Genomic DNA, 15,563 nt, shown 5'->3' with positions numbered 1-15,563 from the left:
AGTGTATGAATATATGTATGAATTAAGTAAGTCACTTTGTACAAAAGCGTCTGCTAAATGCCGTAAATGTAAAGAAAACAGTGCAATTGTAAGGCATGCAGAAATGACATTGAAAACTTTATTTTATGTCCCGGATATTTAAGTGTACAGACATAAACACACACACTCCTTCAGCTGTTAAGACTGGTTCGGTGTACTGGCCCTTTAAATGCAGGCTGCAGCGTCACGTGTGAGTGTGTCATGTGATTGTTGGACAGTTGAGTGAAATACAGCCTCACACAGTCCAGCTTTGTGTCTGAGGCACAAGACAAACACGATATTTAATGTGACGAGCTGGTAACAAAAAAAAAAGAGAGAGAAAAGAAAATAACTGCAGCTAAATCCCAGCAGGTGAGAAAAGCGTGTCTGTTTTTTTCCCCACGAAGAAGAAACACTTCCGCTTTAAGTCATTCAAAACCGGCTAGCTCCGCCGCTAGCCACCTAGCCTGGCTAAAGCTAACGTGACTTGTTTTTCTGTGGATGAGCTCATCTCGTCCTGACGTTAGCTAGCTCGTCAATAATGCCAGTTATCGTCGGCGAAAAAGTTGGTTTCATCTCGTGTCAGCTCTTCTCATGTTTGTGAACTTTCAGTATTATATGTATTCTCGGTATTTATCAGTGTTTTAACGAGGTGACTGATGTTATTTCTGCTGTTTTCAGGTTGTATGAGGAGTATGCAGCTCTGTGCCTTTTGTTAACTGAAACTCATTCTCTCTGCCTTCAAGTCATCTGCTCATAATGGTAAATATATCCAACAAAAGTCAGCATATTTTTCTTTATTTTTAACATGTAAGGGTTGAATAAGCACAGGGAAGTTTTCACCTCTCAGCAACAAAACAACAGCCTTTAATCAGGGATAAATGTTTGACTCCAGGACATTTAACAGCTGATTGTAGCTTATATTTTGTCAAAGAATGGACTTTTTAACCTCTCACTTGTCTTTCAGTCAACTAATTTATATACTAGTTGACTAAGAGACAAGTTATGGTGACTATCGGGGGTGTAAATCGCAAGTTTCATCATGATACGATATTATATCAATTCCTTGGATGACGATACGATATTAACCGATATCACAAACTCTGTCACGATACAATATCTATTCGATTCGATCCAGGGGCCTGTGATCAATATGAGATGATATCATATGTCTACATAACACAGTTAAGATTTATGTTTGATCACAAAAAGCAGCTCAAATATGATCTGACAGTTTTTCAGGAAATATTGTTTTATCAGTGGTTCCAGACATTTAACAGAAATTTAATGTGCTTTTTTTGTCATGTATGACTGATGATGATGATGATGATTTGGACTCTTCGTTTGACAAAAGAAGAGATTTTATAACGTCACTTTAGGCTTTGGGAAATTGTGATGGTTTTTATTCACTATTTATTCATGAATCTAAACAGAGAAATGCAGCATAAAGCAGAGAATTCACACATCTGAGACGCTGATTAAGTGAATATTTGCTATTGCTTTTTGACTGATACTTTAGCCTGAAGTTAAAAAAAATGTCACCCCACACATTCCTTGCAATGATCTCTCACATGTGGATCATGTGCACATGTAATGGAGGCAGGACGGATATGAAAGATGGCCAGTATCAGCTGATGATGATGATGATGATGATGATGATGATGGATAACCAAGCTCTAGTTAAAATAATCTGCAGTCTAACTGATTATGAAAATAATCATTAGTTGCAGCCTGAGTGTATCCTGATGCTGCTGTGTCTGTAAAAACTCTGCTGTAGCTTCTTAACTCTGTAAATTATTATTGGATATAACTCGCTGCTGGTGTGATTATTTACAGCATTCCTGTAACATTCCGACATACATGCTGGGTACATTCTCACATATTTACATCCAGATACTAATGAGATTAGGGCAGCTTGTGTGTAACGAGGTTATGTCTTCCTCCATGATGCTTGTTCATGGAGCTGAAACGATTTGGTAAATAATCAGTTAGACAACAGACAGATCTGAAGTAGGACTGCACAGTTAATGGAAATATTAACAATAGAGTGACATGTTTAAGTGCAACATCCAGTTCGCAGAAGCTGCAGTTTTCTGGCTTAAGTTAAAATGCGTACTGCACAAATGTCACATCATTGAGACCCTCAACACTTTTTTCAGTGTGAATGAAAATTGTGATGCAAAGATAATAATTCAACTAATTATTGATTGATATTGTATATGTCAAAAATCATATTATGAACTTTTCTGTTTTCTTTCCCCTTCTGTGACAAATTAAGACATTTTATGTAACACATTATCAGACATTTTATGTACTAAACAACTTATCAATTAATACAGAAAGTAATCAACAGATTGATTAACAATGAAAATAATATTAATTTGCTGCCCAAGTGAATAGAATACATTTGTGTTTTGGACTGTTGATGAGACAAAACAAAACCCTTTGAAGACTTCGTTGTGGTCTGTTGGACACTGTGATAGACAGTTTTCTTTGTGTGTCCTATTTTTTTATTTTGTTTTAATTATTTTTTTTTTTCAGTTGCTCTGATCTGACCTCAGACCAGCATGTCACACATTCAGCTGTGTAGATAAACCTTATCAGTAACCACATGTTTGCTGCCTTATGAACGTATTGAAGCTGATATACGGCATACGTGCAGTTTCTGCTTATATAAGATGAAGAAATGAGTCACATGTCTCTTCCTTTAATGCTGGGAAACATCTTTTGATTTCTTGAATTTCTGTTAATTCTACATGATTAATCAGTACCTATTGAATGTGTGTCTCTAACGGTTGGTCAATGAGCAAAAAATTCACTAGTAGCTGTTTTTAGATAAAGGAATAACTTGTTTAATTTGTTTATCAAGCAAAAATGGAAAAAAAGCTCTTACAGTACATTCATAAAATCTTGACTTTTGACATTTTGTTCCTGTCGTTTCAGGTATTACGTTCCTAAGATACGAGTGCTACACTTGTATTAAAGGGACGTGAACTTTACAACAAAGAACTGGATGGTTTAGTGTTGAAATCCTGTTATCAGTTGGAATGTTTTCTGAGCAGCTGAACCTTTTTTTGTTATCTTTGTTTTTTTTCTTCTCCAAGGGGATTTTCTCACAACCTGAAAGAAACAAAGAAACCAAGGAGATTGGAGTTTGGCAAGAGTTCAGGATCTTTGTGATTTTTATCAGACTGACTCATACTTCGCTTCTGACTCTACTCCTTTTTCCTCTCCTCTCATCTCTTGTCTTCTCTTCTCTTGTCTCTTCTCCTGTCCTCTTTCTGTCTTCAGACTCTGCAGATGTGGATCTTGTGTCTGGCTCTGGTGGGCCTCAGCACAGCGCTCGTCTGTCCTGATGGAGGCATGTGTGAGGACAAAAACACCTGCTGTAAGAACTCTGCGGGAGGATACGGATGCTGCCCGCTGCCACATGTAAGTCACCGTTAAGTTATGTGTCAAATTCAGTCTGCCTTCACAAACACTCCTGATTTACACCAATGTAAACTGCACAATCGTCTGAGAATTTTGCAGCTGCTTGACGATTCTGCTGATTATGCTGAAGTGTTTTAAATTTGGAGTGTTATCCTGGTCGTACCTTGTTTAGAGGGATTGCAGGATTTACTCTTTCATGTTTGGCGTTTCTTTTTGTCTTGTACTTTCCACTGAGCCGTCCAGTTCGGTTAAGTTCAGCTCGTTACACATTAGAACAATTAATTATGCATTGCTGTTGTCAAAGGGTGTGGATGGGATCATAAGATACACTTCCTGTTTACCCATTACTCTTCTCTTGAGATGACTAGCACACTGATCCCATACTAAAAGCCGGAGCTAAAATCCTGCAGATCAATAATTGCGTCATAGCATCAACTAGAGTTTTCGTGTTGTCTGCACTCTGATGAAGAAAACAACCACATGCGTGCTGTACGTTTGGCTGAAGTTCTTAAATGATCATTTTCCTCGGCCAAAGCCTCTCAGAGACGAGAGGAATCTACTTAAAAGCATGTTTCAGACGGTGAAAGTCGAACAGCAGTTTTTTTTTTTTTCCTCCTTTTTCTTTTTATCAAACTTTCTGCATCAGAATTTCATGATGTCTGAGAAGCTGAAGTTCATTCTACACATCCTCAGCAGCCCCCCCCCTTTTTTTTTTTTAATCCATCTGTAGGCTGAGTGTTGTTCAGATCACCTCCACTGCTGCTATGAGGGGACAATCTGTGACCTCGTCCACTCCAAATGTGTTAATAAGACCGTTTCTCTCCCCTGGATGAGACGACTTCCTACCAAACCGGCCTCAATCATCCCCCAGGTGATTTAACAAGTAGAGTATATGTTGTTTTTTTTTAACTTTTTTAACAGTCTCCTCTGAGATCATTAGACATTCGGGCTGTTTCTCACCTTTTGCCTCAGAAACAATGGAGCATAAAATTCTGGCAACCTCTGATTATTTTGCTTACTTCACCTCTTAGACGTGGGAATGTAAATGTGTGAAGATTGTAGCTCAGACAGCACATAAAGGGCTAACAGACTTCATTTTAAACAGCTTTTCATGTGTGAAAGCAGTTTTGTGATACATTTTATTTGTAGGAAGGAAATGAAAACTTCTGAGAACTGTTTCTACAACAAAATACGACTCAATCCTGCCATTGACGTGCTGCTTTTTTGTGTTCCTGTCATTGATATGCGTGGGCTGTGATGTGTGATGGCTCCAGCTCGAGCAGAGCGTGAAGGCAGTCATTTGTCCGGATCAGGAGTCCGAGTGTCCGGATGACACCACCTGCTGCCAGCTTCTCGACGGCTCCTGGGGCTGCTGTCCGTTAGTTAAGGTGATATACATCAGCTCACGTTTGAAAACATTAAAACTGCAAATCTTCACACTAAGAGCCACGTAAGATGGTCTGATTGTCAACATTAGATGAACTTAGCATCCAAGGAAATACTTTGAGTTTCAAGACTTACTGATATTTAGTACAATGTGTCAGATGGGGCTGCTTATTTTGATATAATAGAATATGTAACTATTATAAAGGATTATTTAATATATGATGTGTATTATGATGTTTTTTATTTGATATTTAAAATGTATATTAGGATTGCTGAATTTTCTAAATCGTCTGGTGCCTTTTCATATTGGAGTGTTTAAAAGGTCCAACATTTTGTACTGAAACACAAAAATTACCCAGAAATGTTCTAACCTGAACTAAGCGACTGGTTTAGGATCAGCTTCACAGTTTTGTTCTTTGATCTGCCGTTTTATAAAGATAACTTCAAAGTTTTCACTCTTCTGAACTGTGATAATGATTTCTGATCCATATCCATATCTGGGTTGGTCATAGAGAATAAGTGGTCAAGGTGAAGAGAGACATTAATCTAGGTAGTAAAACATGTTGGTGTCCAAATCTGACAACTACCTATCAGCACAAAAAGCCCCAATGTTTTTACAGAAGTCAGTTATCAGGTAACTCGGTTTGTCATTTCCAATCTTCATCCACTGACAGCGCTCAGCTCAGTCATCTGTACTTTTCCATTATCTGCAGGAAACTGTCCTTGACTGAAGAGTGACTGTCTGAATGCTTTTCCTCTCTCTGCAGGCGGTTTGTTGTGAGGATAAGCTCCACTGTTGCCCCGAGGGAACAAAGTGTGATATTGCTCACTCGAGATGTGTGTCGTCCTCACTGCAGTTCTTCCCCATGCTGCAGAAACTGCCGGCCAGACGGAGGGAGAGTTTTCCAGGTGGGGGTTTTCCTCATGTAAACAAAAATAAACACTGTCTGAATCTAAACGTACTCGTGTCAGGCCAGAGGTCCAGTTGAAAAGTCACAGAAATCTGTCTACATCTCTATGCTGATGATACATTTTTATTTCTTTATCCCTCTGCAGTGTCTTCAGTCGGTTCAGTGACTTGTCCTGATGGGAAAAGCAGCTGCCCAGATAGTTTTACATGTTGTGAGCTAACTGGTGGAGACTACGGCTGCTGCCCTTATCCTGAGGTATCTTCGACTTTACTGCAAATGTATTTACCACCAACACTTTATATAAATGTTTTTTTTTTTTCCCAAATACTCACTGGCACAGCTTCTAAAAACGTGAATTTTTGCTGCTGCTGTTTTTTTTATATACTGAATGTGCCTGGAAAGACTTTTTTCACTGTACACTTTTCTCTGTGTTTGATATTTAATCCTTTGCAGGCCATGTGCTGCAGCGATCATATCCACTGTTGTCCCTCCAACACAATATGTGACCTGGAACATGGAGTCTGTAAGTCTGGTGAGACACAACTGCCTCTGCTGAAGAAGATCGCTGCTGTAACCAATGACGGTAAACAGTTTACTGATACGAAGTGTTCGTAAAGATAATAGTCCGAAACAAGCGCTGATCATGTGTCTGTTCTGACTTCAGTTGAATGTGCAGATAAGTCGGCGTGTCCTGATCAGACAACATGCTGCCAGATGATCAACGGGTCGTACGGCTGCTGTCCAATGCCTGATGTGAGTCACCTGAACTAACCTGGTAAAAAGAAATGGATGTTACTGAACAAACCAAACCTGGTTTAAGTAAGTTTTCAACTGTAGCACAAACTCACCAAGCGGTTTTTTTTTTGTTTGTTTTTTTTTGTACATTTAAGTACAAAAGTACAAAGTTTGCTGTTTGTCTTTTTTGTGAAACTTTAAATGCTTCTCTCTTGGCCAGGACTCCCTAAACCTTTGAATCTCAGTTGGAATATTCGTCTGATTAATTTTAACATGTGCTTGTTAAATTAATGTGAAAGTTGCACATAAATGGGGATGTTTAAGTTTGCAGTCACAAGGGATCTCAGCCTGGGCAAAAAACTAAATCTTTAGACTCTATCAAATTGACTCTGAGAAGCATAAATTCATCCCTTCTCCTTTTCTTCCAGGCTGTCTGTTGTTCAGATCACATCCACTGCTGTCCCTCCGGCACCCAGTGTGACCTCATCCAGGGCACCTGTGCGTCGGACCAGACGGAGTCGAGTCTGGCTGTGAAGATCCCCGCTGCTGCGACGGAGCTGTTGACAGCACAGAGCAAAGGTCAGACAGTCACAGACATTCTTGATCAAACTCAAAGACCGACGACTGATCCAACACATTCCTGAATGTAGAAACATGAACAAAACATTTCTAAAAACTCTCAAGTTATCTGAAATATGTAAATGTCTTTAGTGTTTGAGATCTGCTCGTTCTTATGAGCCGAGTGCAAAGGCGTTTTCAATAGTTTCATCTGATGGTTTCATTTCCGTGGTATTTCGTCTACGTCTATCTTTGTTTCATATCCCTAAAAACCATCAAACCATAATGACTAATAAAAGTTATTGAAACTGTCATAAAAATTGATGTGCCTCCCCCCTCCTGCATCACTTCACTGCACCACCCCCCAAGTAGCGTAACACAGTGAAGTCCTCACAAGCCTACAACAAGAAGACAAGAAAGACAGAATATGTAGCTTTGTTGACACGGTTTTTATTTTAGATGGATTTTAACAGGATCATGCTAACGGCGATCTCTCACAGCCAGTTCAAGGCTGCTCACAGGAAGTTCATTTTAAAGACTTTCTCTCACGAGTCGAACGATGATGCAGGATTCAAACATTCCTAGATGAAGTTTTGCTCGCATGTACTCTGATTGAAAAGTTCCTGTTTGTCTCTCAGTCGCTGCTGTTCCCTGTAACGACTCCGTGGCCTGCGCTGACGGAAGCACCTGCTGTAGAACGCCGGGGGAAGAATGGGCCTGTTGTCCACTGCCAAAGGTACCGACATACTGAAGCCACTGACTCACACAGGCAGACTGTGTTCAACTGTCCGTCCAGCTGCACAGAATTATTTCACACTTTCTCGGATCATGATTCATCTCCTGTCTGCAGAGTTCAGTTTTTGACGAACGGCTCCTCCTCTGACAGATTGTCTAATCTTGGTTCAGTTTTGTTGCAACACTCGTGTGCAGAAATATATAAGTTGATATGATAAATGCGAAGTTCTATTCAATGTGGACACATTTTTCATTTGTGGAGGTCAGTATTCAGGAGGAGGAGGAACGTTTCCTGCACAGACATTTGTCATATTTACATTCTTAGTTGCTTTTCAGTGCAAGATTTTGTGTCACAACTACATCTCGTCTGTTCGTCCTCCCTGTAGGCTGTGTGTTGTGACGACCACCTTCACTGCTGTCCCCACGACACCATCTGCAACCTGGCAGCCGCCACATGCGACGATCCCTCAGGCAGCGCCGTGACGTCCTGGCTCAGTAAAGCGCCCGCCTTCCCTTTACTGACCGTGAACAGCAAGTGCGATAAATCTACGTCCTGTCCTGGAAAATCCACGTGCTGTAAGACGGAGGGCGGAGACTGGGCCTGCTGTCCTCTGCCTCAGGTAAACTGGAGTGGTGGGACAGGCGGAGACTCTGGGCTGGTTTTTAAAAATCCATTTCCTGGCGTGTGTCTGATAAATCTTGAAAATCTGGACGACGACTGTGAAAGTCATATCGAGACATGACTGTTTTTTCCCTGATGTGGAGTCTTTCATTCACCTCCTTCTGTATATAATAAATGTGTGGAACTGTTGACTCTATCTGTGGCCAGTCATCAGATCTATCCTGGGCTCGGACCCCTGGCTTGTTGAGCTCTTCAGTGACTTAAATGAAGTGGAACAAAATGGAAACTCACGGTTTCACTTTGAGATTTCAGGTTTTATTATGTGCCTGTGGTGCTACAGTGGGCAGAGGAAATTAGATAAATGAATCAATAAGTAAAAACAGCAGTTTCCTTCCTGTAATTCTAGTAAATTACTGCTGGCTCTGAGACAGTGACGTATGTTGTGAGGACTTTGATAAATTGAACCAGGGAATTTCCCGGCTGAGGGATCAATTAAGTTTAATCTCAGATACTTTAACAGTTTATATTCTGGGTGACTTCCAGGCTGTGTGCTGTGACGACCACCTCCACTGCTGCCCTCACGGTAAAGTCTGTAACCTGGAGGCTGAAACCTGCGACGACCCGTCGGGTTTCCTGCCGTCCGTCCGCTGGGTGGAGAAGGAGTCGGCTCTGACCTCGGTGACAAAGGATGAGAAATGTGACAAGCAGACGATGTGTCCAGGAGGAACCACCTGCTGTAAGAAAGACAGTGGAGTGTGGGCCTGCTGCCCTCTACCTCAGGTCAGAACCTCCATCACACCGTGAGGGCAGAGAAAGTCAAAAAGTTGATTTCAGGCAGTCTTAGTTGGTCACCTGTCGCCTGTAACTTCATGGAGAGAGTCGGTGAGGAATGAAATAGGTGAACCGTCACTTCAGAAATAATGTGTGAATGATTTCAAGTAGGAAACTGTTTTTTTTCCTGTCGTTCTTATCCTGCTGACATAAAGAAGCCAGTTAGAGGTGTGAATCACGCTGCATTCTTTACTTATTTTCTATAGATGGGTGTGACTGAAGCACGTGGTCGATTTCTTGGAAACTACTGCGAACTGAAGGACTTGACAAAAAACTACAGTATTATGAAGTCACAGAGGAGACTTGTGACTGTGTTCAGGAGGAAAACACTGACAAGACAGTTTTGAAATAAAGGGTGGCAATTTAATCCCTGTTTATGTTTTATTGTCATGATAAAGAGATCAGAAACTTAACTGCATGATCACTGAATAACTGAAGGACGTATTTGGGGACAAAAGTGGAGAGAGAAAATGTCAGCAGTACATTTTTATTCTTCATTTTTTAGAGGTCGTGTTGTCTTAAATCTCAGACATCTGTTGAACAGAAACTCTGACATTTACGGGGACTTCAGGTGACATTGAAGAGAGATTCGATCTTGTTGTTTCCAGGCTGTGTGCTGTAACGATCACGAGCACTGCTGTCCAAAAGGGTACAAGTGTAACGTGGCTGAACAGACCTGCGAGCAGCCCGGTGGTCTCAGCCTGCCCTGGCTGCAGAAGATCCCGGCCTTGCAGAAGGAGCTTAGTCAGGCTGTTTCCGGTCCAACGCAGCCAGCCAAGAACATGTGTGACGCCCAGACCAGCTGCCCCAAGGACACAACCTGCTGCTTCATGGACAGGACACAGAAATGGGGCTGCTGCCCTCTGCCGAAGGTAAGTGATTATTAAAACAGACACACGCTGACAAAGACAGTGAGAGTGTTTCTAAGTTTCCTCTCCTGTTCTGCAGGCTGTGTGCTGTAATGACGGAAACCACTGCTGCCCCAGCGGTCACAGCTGCGAGCCTCACCGCTCCTCCTGCTCGAGGGGCCCTCACGTTATTCCCTGGTTCACCAAACTGAGCGCCATGACCGAGCCGGACGCCGCCAACGACATCAAATGTGACGACAAGAGCAGCTGCGCTTCAGGAACGACCTGCTGCAAACTGCAGACAGGAGAGTGGGGCTGCTGCCCGCTGGTCAAGGTCTGTACATCACTGACTTCACTTTGTTTCATGTACCATCCTACAGGGTTCTTACGCTCCCACCACGTCTGTTACACATCTCACAATTATGTCTGATGTTAACGTTAAATATAAAAAAAACTTGACTTCATTCACCTCATTTGCTTTTTGCCTCTGAATCTCAACACTGATGTTTAGTCCATTTTTAGAATCTGTGCAGAGGGCAGACTGACTTCAGACTCTGTTAACTGTTGAAATGCTTCAGCTGTGAACGAGCTGGCGACACAAAAATGAGTGTAGCGACAGTATGAACAGATCGGATTAAAGATTGTTCTTCCGTCTCCTCTGCAGGCCGTTTGCTGTGCGGATCACGAGCACTGCTGTCCTCAGGGCTACACCTGCAACATGCAGACGGGAACCTGCGAGAAGAAGGACCACGATGTTCTGATCCACACCCTCCCTCAGATTGAAGTGGTGCAGTCCGAGCCCAGGGACACTGAGGATGACACAGACATACCATGTGACAGCACGGGGGCGTTTCACTGCCCGGAGCGAGACACGTGCTGTAAGATCTCAGCCACAGAGTGGGCCTGCTGCCCCTCACCCCGGGTACGTCCACGCTCCCTCACACCAGCACTCCATGTTGGATCACTTTCTTGTACGAATGCTTGATTCAGTGATGATGTTAGAAATGGTTCCTCCTCAGGAATGTGGATAATGTGACCAGTGAACATAATGTCACATGATCCAAACATCTCTGCCTTGTTGAACACTGTGTGTGACACCGAGGTCACTTGTACTGTTTTATTCTGTTATTATTTCACACGTCTGCAGGGAAACCTCGGATATTGTTTTGAGTAACTATTAAACATAATCAATATCTGGTCACATTCTGATCACAAATGCATTTAGGAACATTTGAAATCTCCCGAGCGTCTGAGTCTAGCTGCTGTGTTTCCTCCTGACAGGCCGTCTGCTGCTCCGACTCGAAGCACTGCTGTCCTGCAGGATTCTCCTGCGACCTGCAGTCTGGAGGCTGCACTCAGCAGGACCGGCTGAGCTGGGACTCTTTGCTCGGGGACAGAAAGAAAGACTTTGTCCGAGGTGGACTTTAATAAGGAGCGCTTATTGTCGTCAGCCACCTACAGCTCATGTTGTCTACGGATGATAAGGGCTTGTCCCTCTTCACGGAAGTGTATTTACAGTTTCAGCACTCCTGAGTATTTAACGTGGAGATTTGGTGCAAGGCAGGGAAAAAAAAAAAAAAAAAATGCACGCTTCATTCATCTGTCATTTTAAAGAAGAAGAAGCACTCTGGTGAAGGAATTATTTCAACATGTGTTCAACAGGAGTCTTTTATTGCATCTGGCAGAAAATATCTCATCATTATCACGCTCGTGGAAATAAGTTTGTGATTAAACAACCAGGAAGGATTGCACAGACCTGCAGTTTGTCTCAAGGATAACATTGGTATTATTCTGTATTTTTATGAATTGTCATAAAATTCAGTGAAAAGACCAAAACCAACAATGAACAACCAGTCCGCCTGCAAGATATTCTGATTTCTCTGCTTGTCAGTCCTCCTCAACCCCAAGGCCAGAGGTAAAAATATGAAAATCTTGAAAAAGTAACTTTTTTTTTAATCTGATTGCAGAGCACTCGATCAGTACACTGGAGGATGAAGGTGGACAAGTGGCTTCAGTCCGACTTTCCACATGTTTTAAAAACTCTATCTCAAAAAGCAGATTATTGTAGTTTTTATCAAACGTTACATGAACGGGAGGAAGTGGAGCCGTTGTTGGGAATTATTTCCGCATCACTTGATTTTGGTCTTTTTTCATGATCTATTGACAATAAGAAGAATGTAGAATATCACTGACAGTCCTCTTTGTTTTTGTGTTTTCTGATCGTTACTGTTAGAAGTGGGTGATTTTCTTGTGTTGGTCCATTTCTCTTTGAAACAAGAGGAACTTGAATTTATTTGCTGCAACATTTGATTGGATTAACTCTGGATTTCTCCTCCTCTGTTTTAAAAACATTCCTGTCCACACGACTTTCGCTTCGCAAGATATGAGAACGTTTTACACGAGAGTGCAAAAACGATGACAAGCGCTGAAACAGGCACAGCGGGCCAGTAGGCGGCGATAACGTCAACATCGGCAACACTTCACAAACCAGAGAAGAACATTCTGATACGACCGATCTCGAATGCGGTAAACACGACAGCACTTGAAAGCAGCACGTAGAGAAAAGCAGCATTTCTTTGTTTAAGTCTTCAGGTGTACAAGTTCGATCTGCTGGTCTGTGGAAGTGATTCAGTGTAGTCTTTTTTGATTTTACTTAATCTGTTATTGTGTGTGATTTATTGCAAGGCCCAGAAATTAAAGGGACAGTTCACCCAAAAATGTAAATTCAGTGATTCTCTCCTCACCGGCATGCTGAGGGGAAAGTCAGGTGAAGTTTCATAGACCGCAAAACTTTTCTGGAGTTTCACAGCAGAGCAGCGTTCCTCTTAACAACTGAAGGAGCTGGAGGCGTGTTTTAAAACGTCCCAAAAAAATCGACTTGAAAAGATGTTTGGTTTTTTTTTTTCAAGCCGAAATATTCTCCACAGCTGCTAAGCTAAACACGCTAGCATGCACCACGTCTGACGTGGGGGCACAAGAATGTAAACAGTCTACAATCAGTTCAGCCATTAAATTTGTTATTTTTTAACATCTCCATCTGTTTCAATTTTGCTGAGAAGCTCTATAAATGTTTTGTGGACTATGACACGTTACCTGGCTTTCCATCAACATGTGGATGTGGAGATAATGACTCTATTTACTTATTTGGGTGAATTGTAACTTGTTTTTTTTTTTTCTTCACGGAGGAGTACTTTGTTCATGAGATTGTAATTTTATTAAATCCACTTTTTATGAATAAAGACTTGTCCCATCCTGGAATTAAAACATCTAAACATGTGCTCACCATCAACACACTCCTCTCACGGCTCCTTTTTTTCCCCAGATTCTCAACTTCATTCGTTCATTCAAGTGTTTTTCTTTCCTCAGCCTTTCTGGAAGGATTCGGCTCTGAGGAGGAGGGCGGGTGAATAAAAGGAATTCAAAAATATCAGTTTGCCCCAATGTGATAATTAAGAATCGCTGAGGTCATCCTCAAAGTTTGTCAGTCGGCAGGATGTGCAGACGCTCACACAACAGGCCCACACACTTCCTCTGGCCTTCTCTCCCTCCATATCCTCTTACCCCCGCCTCCCTCCTCCCAGTCGTCAGAAAGTTGTTATGACGACCGGAGTAAATACGAGATGGGTGGGTGGAGACGCAGCTGTGGGGGGTCGTGTCCCACTTTACTGTCAGCCTGGCAGGGAGGCCGGTGTTTGCCAGTGTTGCCAGGCTGATGGAGGAGATTTATGGTTTTTTTTTGTTTTGTTTTTTACCGTCTGCCCTCTGGTGGTCTGAATCAGACACGCCGGCTCTTCTGCTCAGATGAAAACAAAAGGGGGAACACATGCTGCCTCAGCTCTAAATGAGGTCAGACGCTCCTCTCCTGTGAGGCCCCTTTTGTTGAGGATGTACAGGACGGTTACTTATGTGAAAGCCCTCTAACACACACTGGTGTCTTTGTGAGTAGGGAGGTAGAAAGTTGGGTGTTTTCACTTTAATGTGGCGAGTTCAGTCTGAAACACAGTCATTCATTCACAGGTCTGTGTTCTGAAACCCGCCTTCAAATCTGTCCACAAATCCAACATTTTAGAAAACAATGTTTAATTGAATAGTGAAATTCATGATGTTAGTTTAGAATAATAGAATAGATGTTTACTGTCATTGTTTCAAAAAACAGCGAGACACAGATATCAGCTCTTCATTTGACAAATAAATATGAAATATGAAAAATAGGAAAAAAATGCAGTAAGTTGAATATTATACGATAAATAGACACACGATTCAAGAATAGTATAGTCAAGAGAACAACCTTTTTTCACTGAAGTTAATATATGCTAGAATTTGGGAGAAATGATAATAATAATAATGTCAATCAGTCATTCTACGTTTCCTGTCCAGTGTTTTGCTGCTAGTTTCAGTGATATATGAATATGAGAAGTTGGGTGCTAAAGTCAGTTTTCATTTTCTCCTCTTGGTAACTGCAGCGTCTTGGCCAAAAACAAACATCAAAATATTTGAAGTCTCCACTACACAATCAACAAGTGTATTTGCTTTAAAGAATCAGACAAAACTTTTGGGAAACGATGAAAACTAACTGCATCCTCCTGTCCAGCCCTGCTACACATGATAACATGCTACATGTTGTTGGTTTGATCTGCACACACACAGAAATGTAAAGATTGATGAAAGGTTTCAGGTTTGACTAGAGGTGTAATGTAGGTGTATATTTTCACATACTTCCTGCCTTTATGCTAAGCTATGCTAACCAGCAGCTAGCTCAGAGTTTCAGTGGATAATGTGAAATTCTTCCTCTTAACAGTGGGAGAAGAACAAAGTGTGGTTGTCGTTGATTTATACCACTTCAGTGCCTTCAAATATCCTCGTTCACAGTCATCAATTAACAAGCTTACTGTTAATTTCTGTGAATGAGACCAGGAGAAGCTGTTTAACGTCAGCGAGGCTTTTCAGGTCTAAGTTTAGCCGACCTGACCCACCAACAGCAGAGAGACGACCAAAGTGACAAAAACCCCTTTGACGTGGGAGCAAACTTTCTCCACTGCCCGACTATTGGTCGGCCGCTGATCCCATTCAGATGTTGCCAGGGAGAGCGAGCCTACACCCTCATCACACACACACACACACACACACACACACACACACACACACACACACTCCCTCCTCTGGTATTTTGTTAATTCCCACAGGAATGTATAGATTCTCTATTTGGGACATGAACGTGACATGAAAGTTGAGCTGATTAAGGCACTGAACTGAACTGATTGTTGTTTTCACGTTCATATCTGAGCATCACATCTCCCTAAATAATGTGAACATAAGATGGAAAATGTGAAAAATAACCTATTGTGACTTTTGATTGACGTGCTGCTCAGCATGTGATAAATATCCTGGTATTTTCTGAATCACAGCATATTTTTTAAAATGTGCTGCTGCTCGAATAAGATGCTAATAATTAATAATAACATCTGAAAGTGAAATTTGAGTTTATTC

At 41.7% G+C, this 15,563-nt stretch overlaps 1 protein-coding gene across 3 annotated transcripts; it reads left to right on the top strand.

Moving 5' to 3' along the window:
- The first annotated feature begins 236 nt into the window (after positions 1 to 236).
- On the top strand, positions 237 to 13,367 carry grnb (granulin b). Of its 3 annotated transcripts, none has more exons than XM_037081600.1 (17): positions 237 to 390; positions 700 to 780; positions 3,310 to 3,450; positions 4,181 to 4,321; positions 4,725 to 4,838; positions 5,604 to 5,745; positions 5,893 to 6,002; positions 6,201 to 6,330; positions 6,412 to 6,500; positions 6,911 to 7,061; positions 7,679 to 7,776; positions 8,162 to 8,395; positions 8,941 to 9,177; positions 9,837 to 10,100; positions 10,177 to 10,410; positions 10,741 to 10,998; positions 11,358 to 13,367. In XM_037081600.1, exons 2-17 carry the CDS (start codon positions 778 to 780, stop codon positions 11,502 to 11,504), a joined length of 2,493 nt encoding a protein of 830 aa, XP_036937495.1. In that variant the 5' UTR covers positions 237 to 390; positions 700 to 777; the 3' UTR covers positions 11,505 to 13,367. The 3 variants fall into 3 exon arrangements, with proteins under 3 accessions (XP_036937495.1, XP_036937497.1, XP_036937496.1); XM_037081602.1 differs by lacking the exon at positions 237 to 390 and adding an exon at positions 465 to 583; XM_037081601.1 differs by lacking the exon at positions 237 to 390 and adding an exon at positions 472 to 614.
- Positions 13,368 to 15,563: the final 2,196 nt, after the last annotated feature.

This window comes from Acanthopagrus latus, chromosome 20, assembly GCF_904848185.1.
Source record: "Acanthopagrus latus isolate v.2019 chromosome 20, fAcaLat1.1, whole genome shotgun sequence".
Taxonomy (NCBI): domain Eukaryota; kingdom Metazoa; phylum Chordata; class Actinopteri; order Spariformes; family Sparidae; genus Acanthopagrus; species Acanthopagrus latus.
This window is presented reverse-complemented; position numbering and strand designations above follow the sequence as displayed.

What these genes read in the sequence shown, in the direction of transcription:
- grnb (XM_037081600.1), top strand. An exon ending in CCTGTTGTCCACTGCCAAAG is followed by an intron (nt 7,777 to 8,161) that starts GTACCGACATAC and finishes TCCTCCCTGTAG; the next exon opens with GCTGTGTGTTGTGACGACCA. An exon ending in GCTGCTGCCCTCTGCCGAAG is followed by an intron (nt 10,101 to 10,176) that starts GTAAGTGATTAT and finishes CCTGTTCTGCAG; the next exon opens with GCTGTGTGCTGTAATGACGG.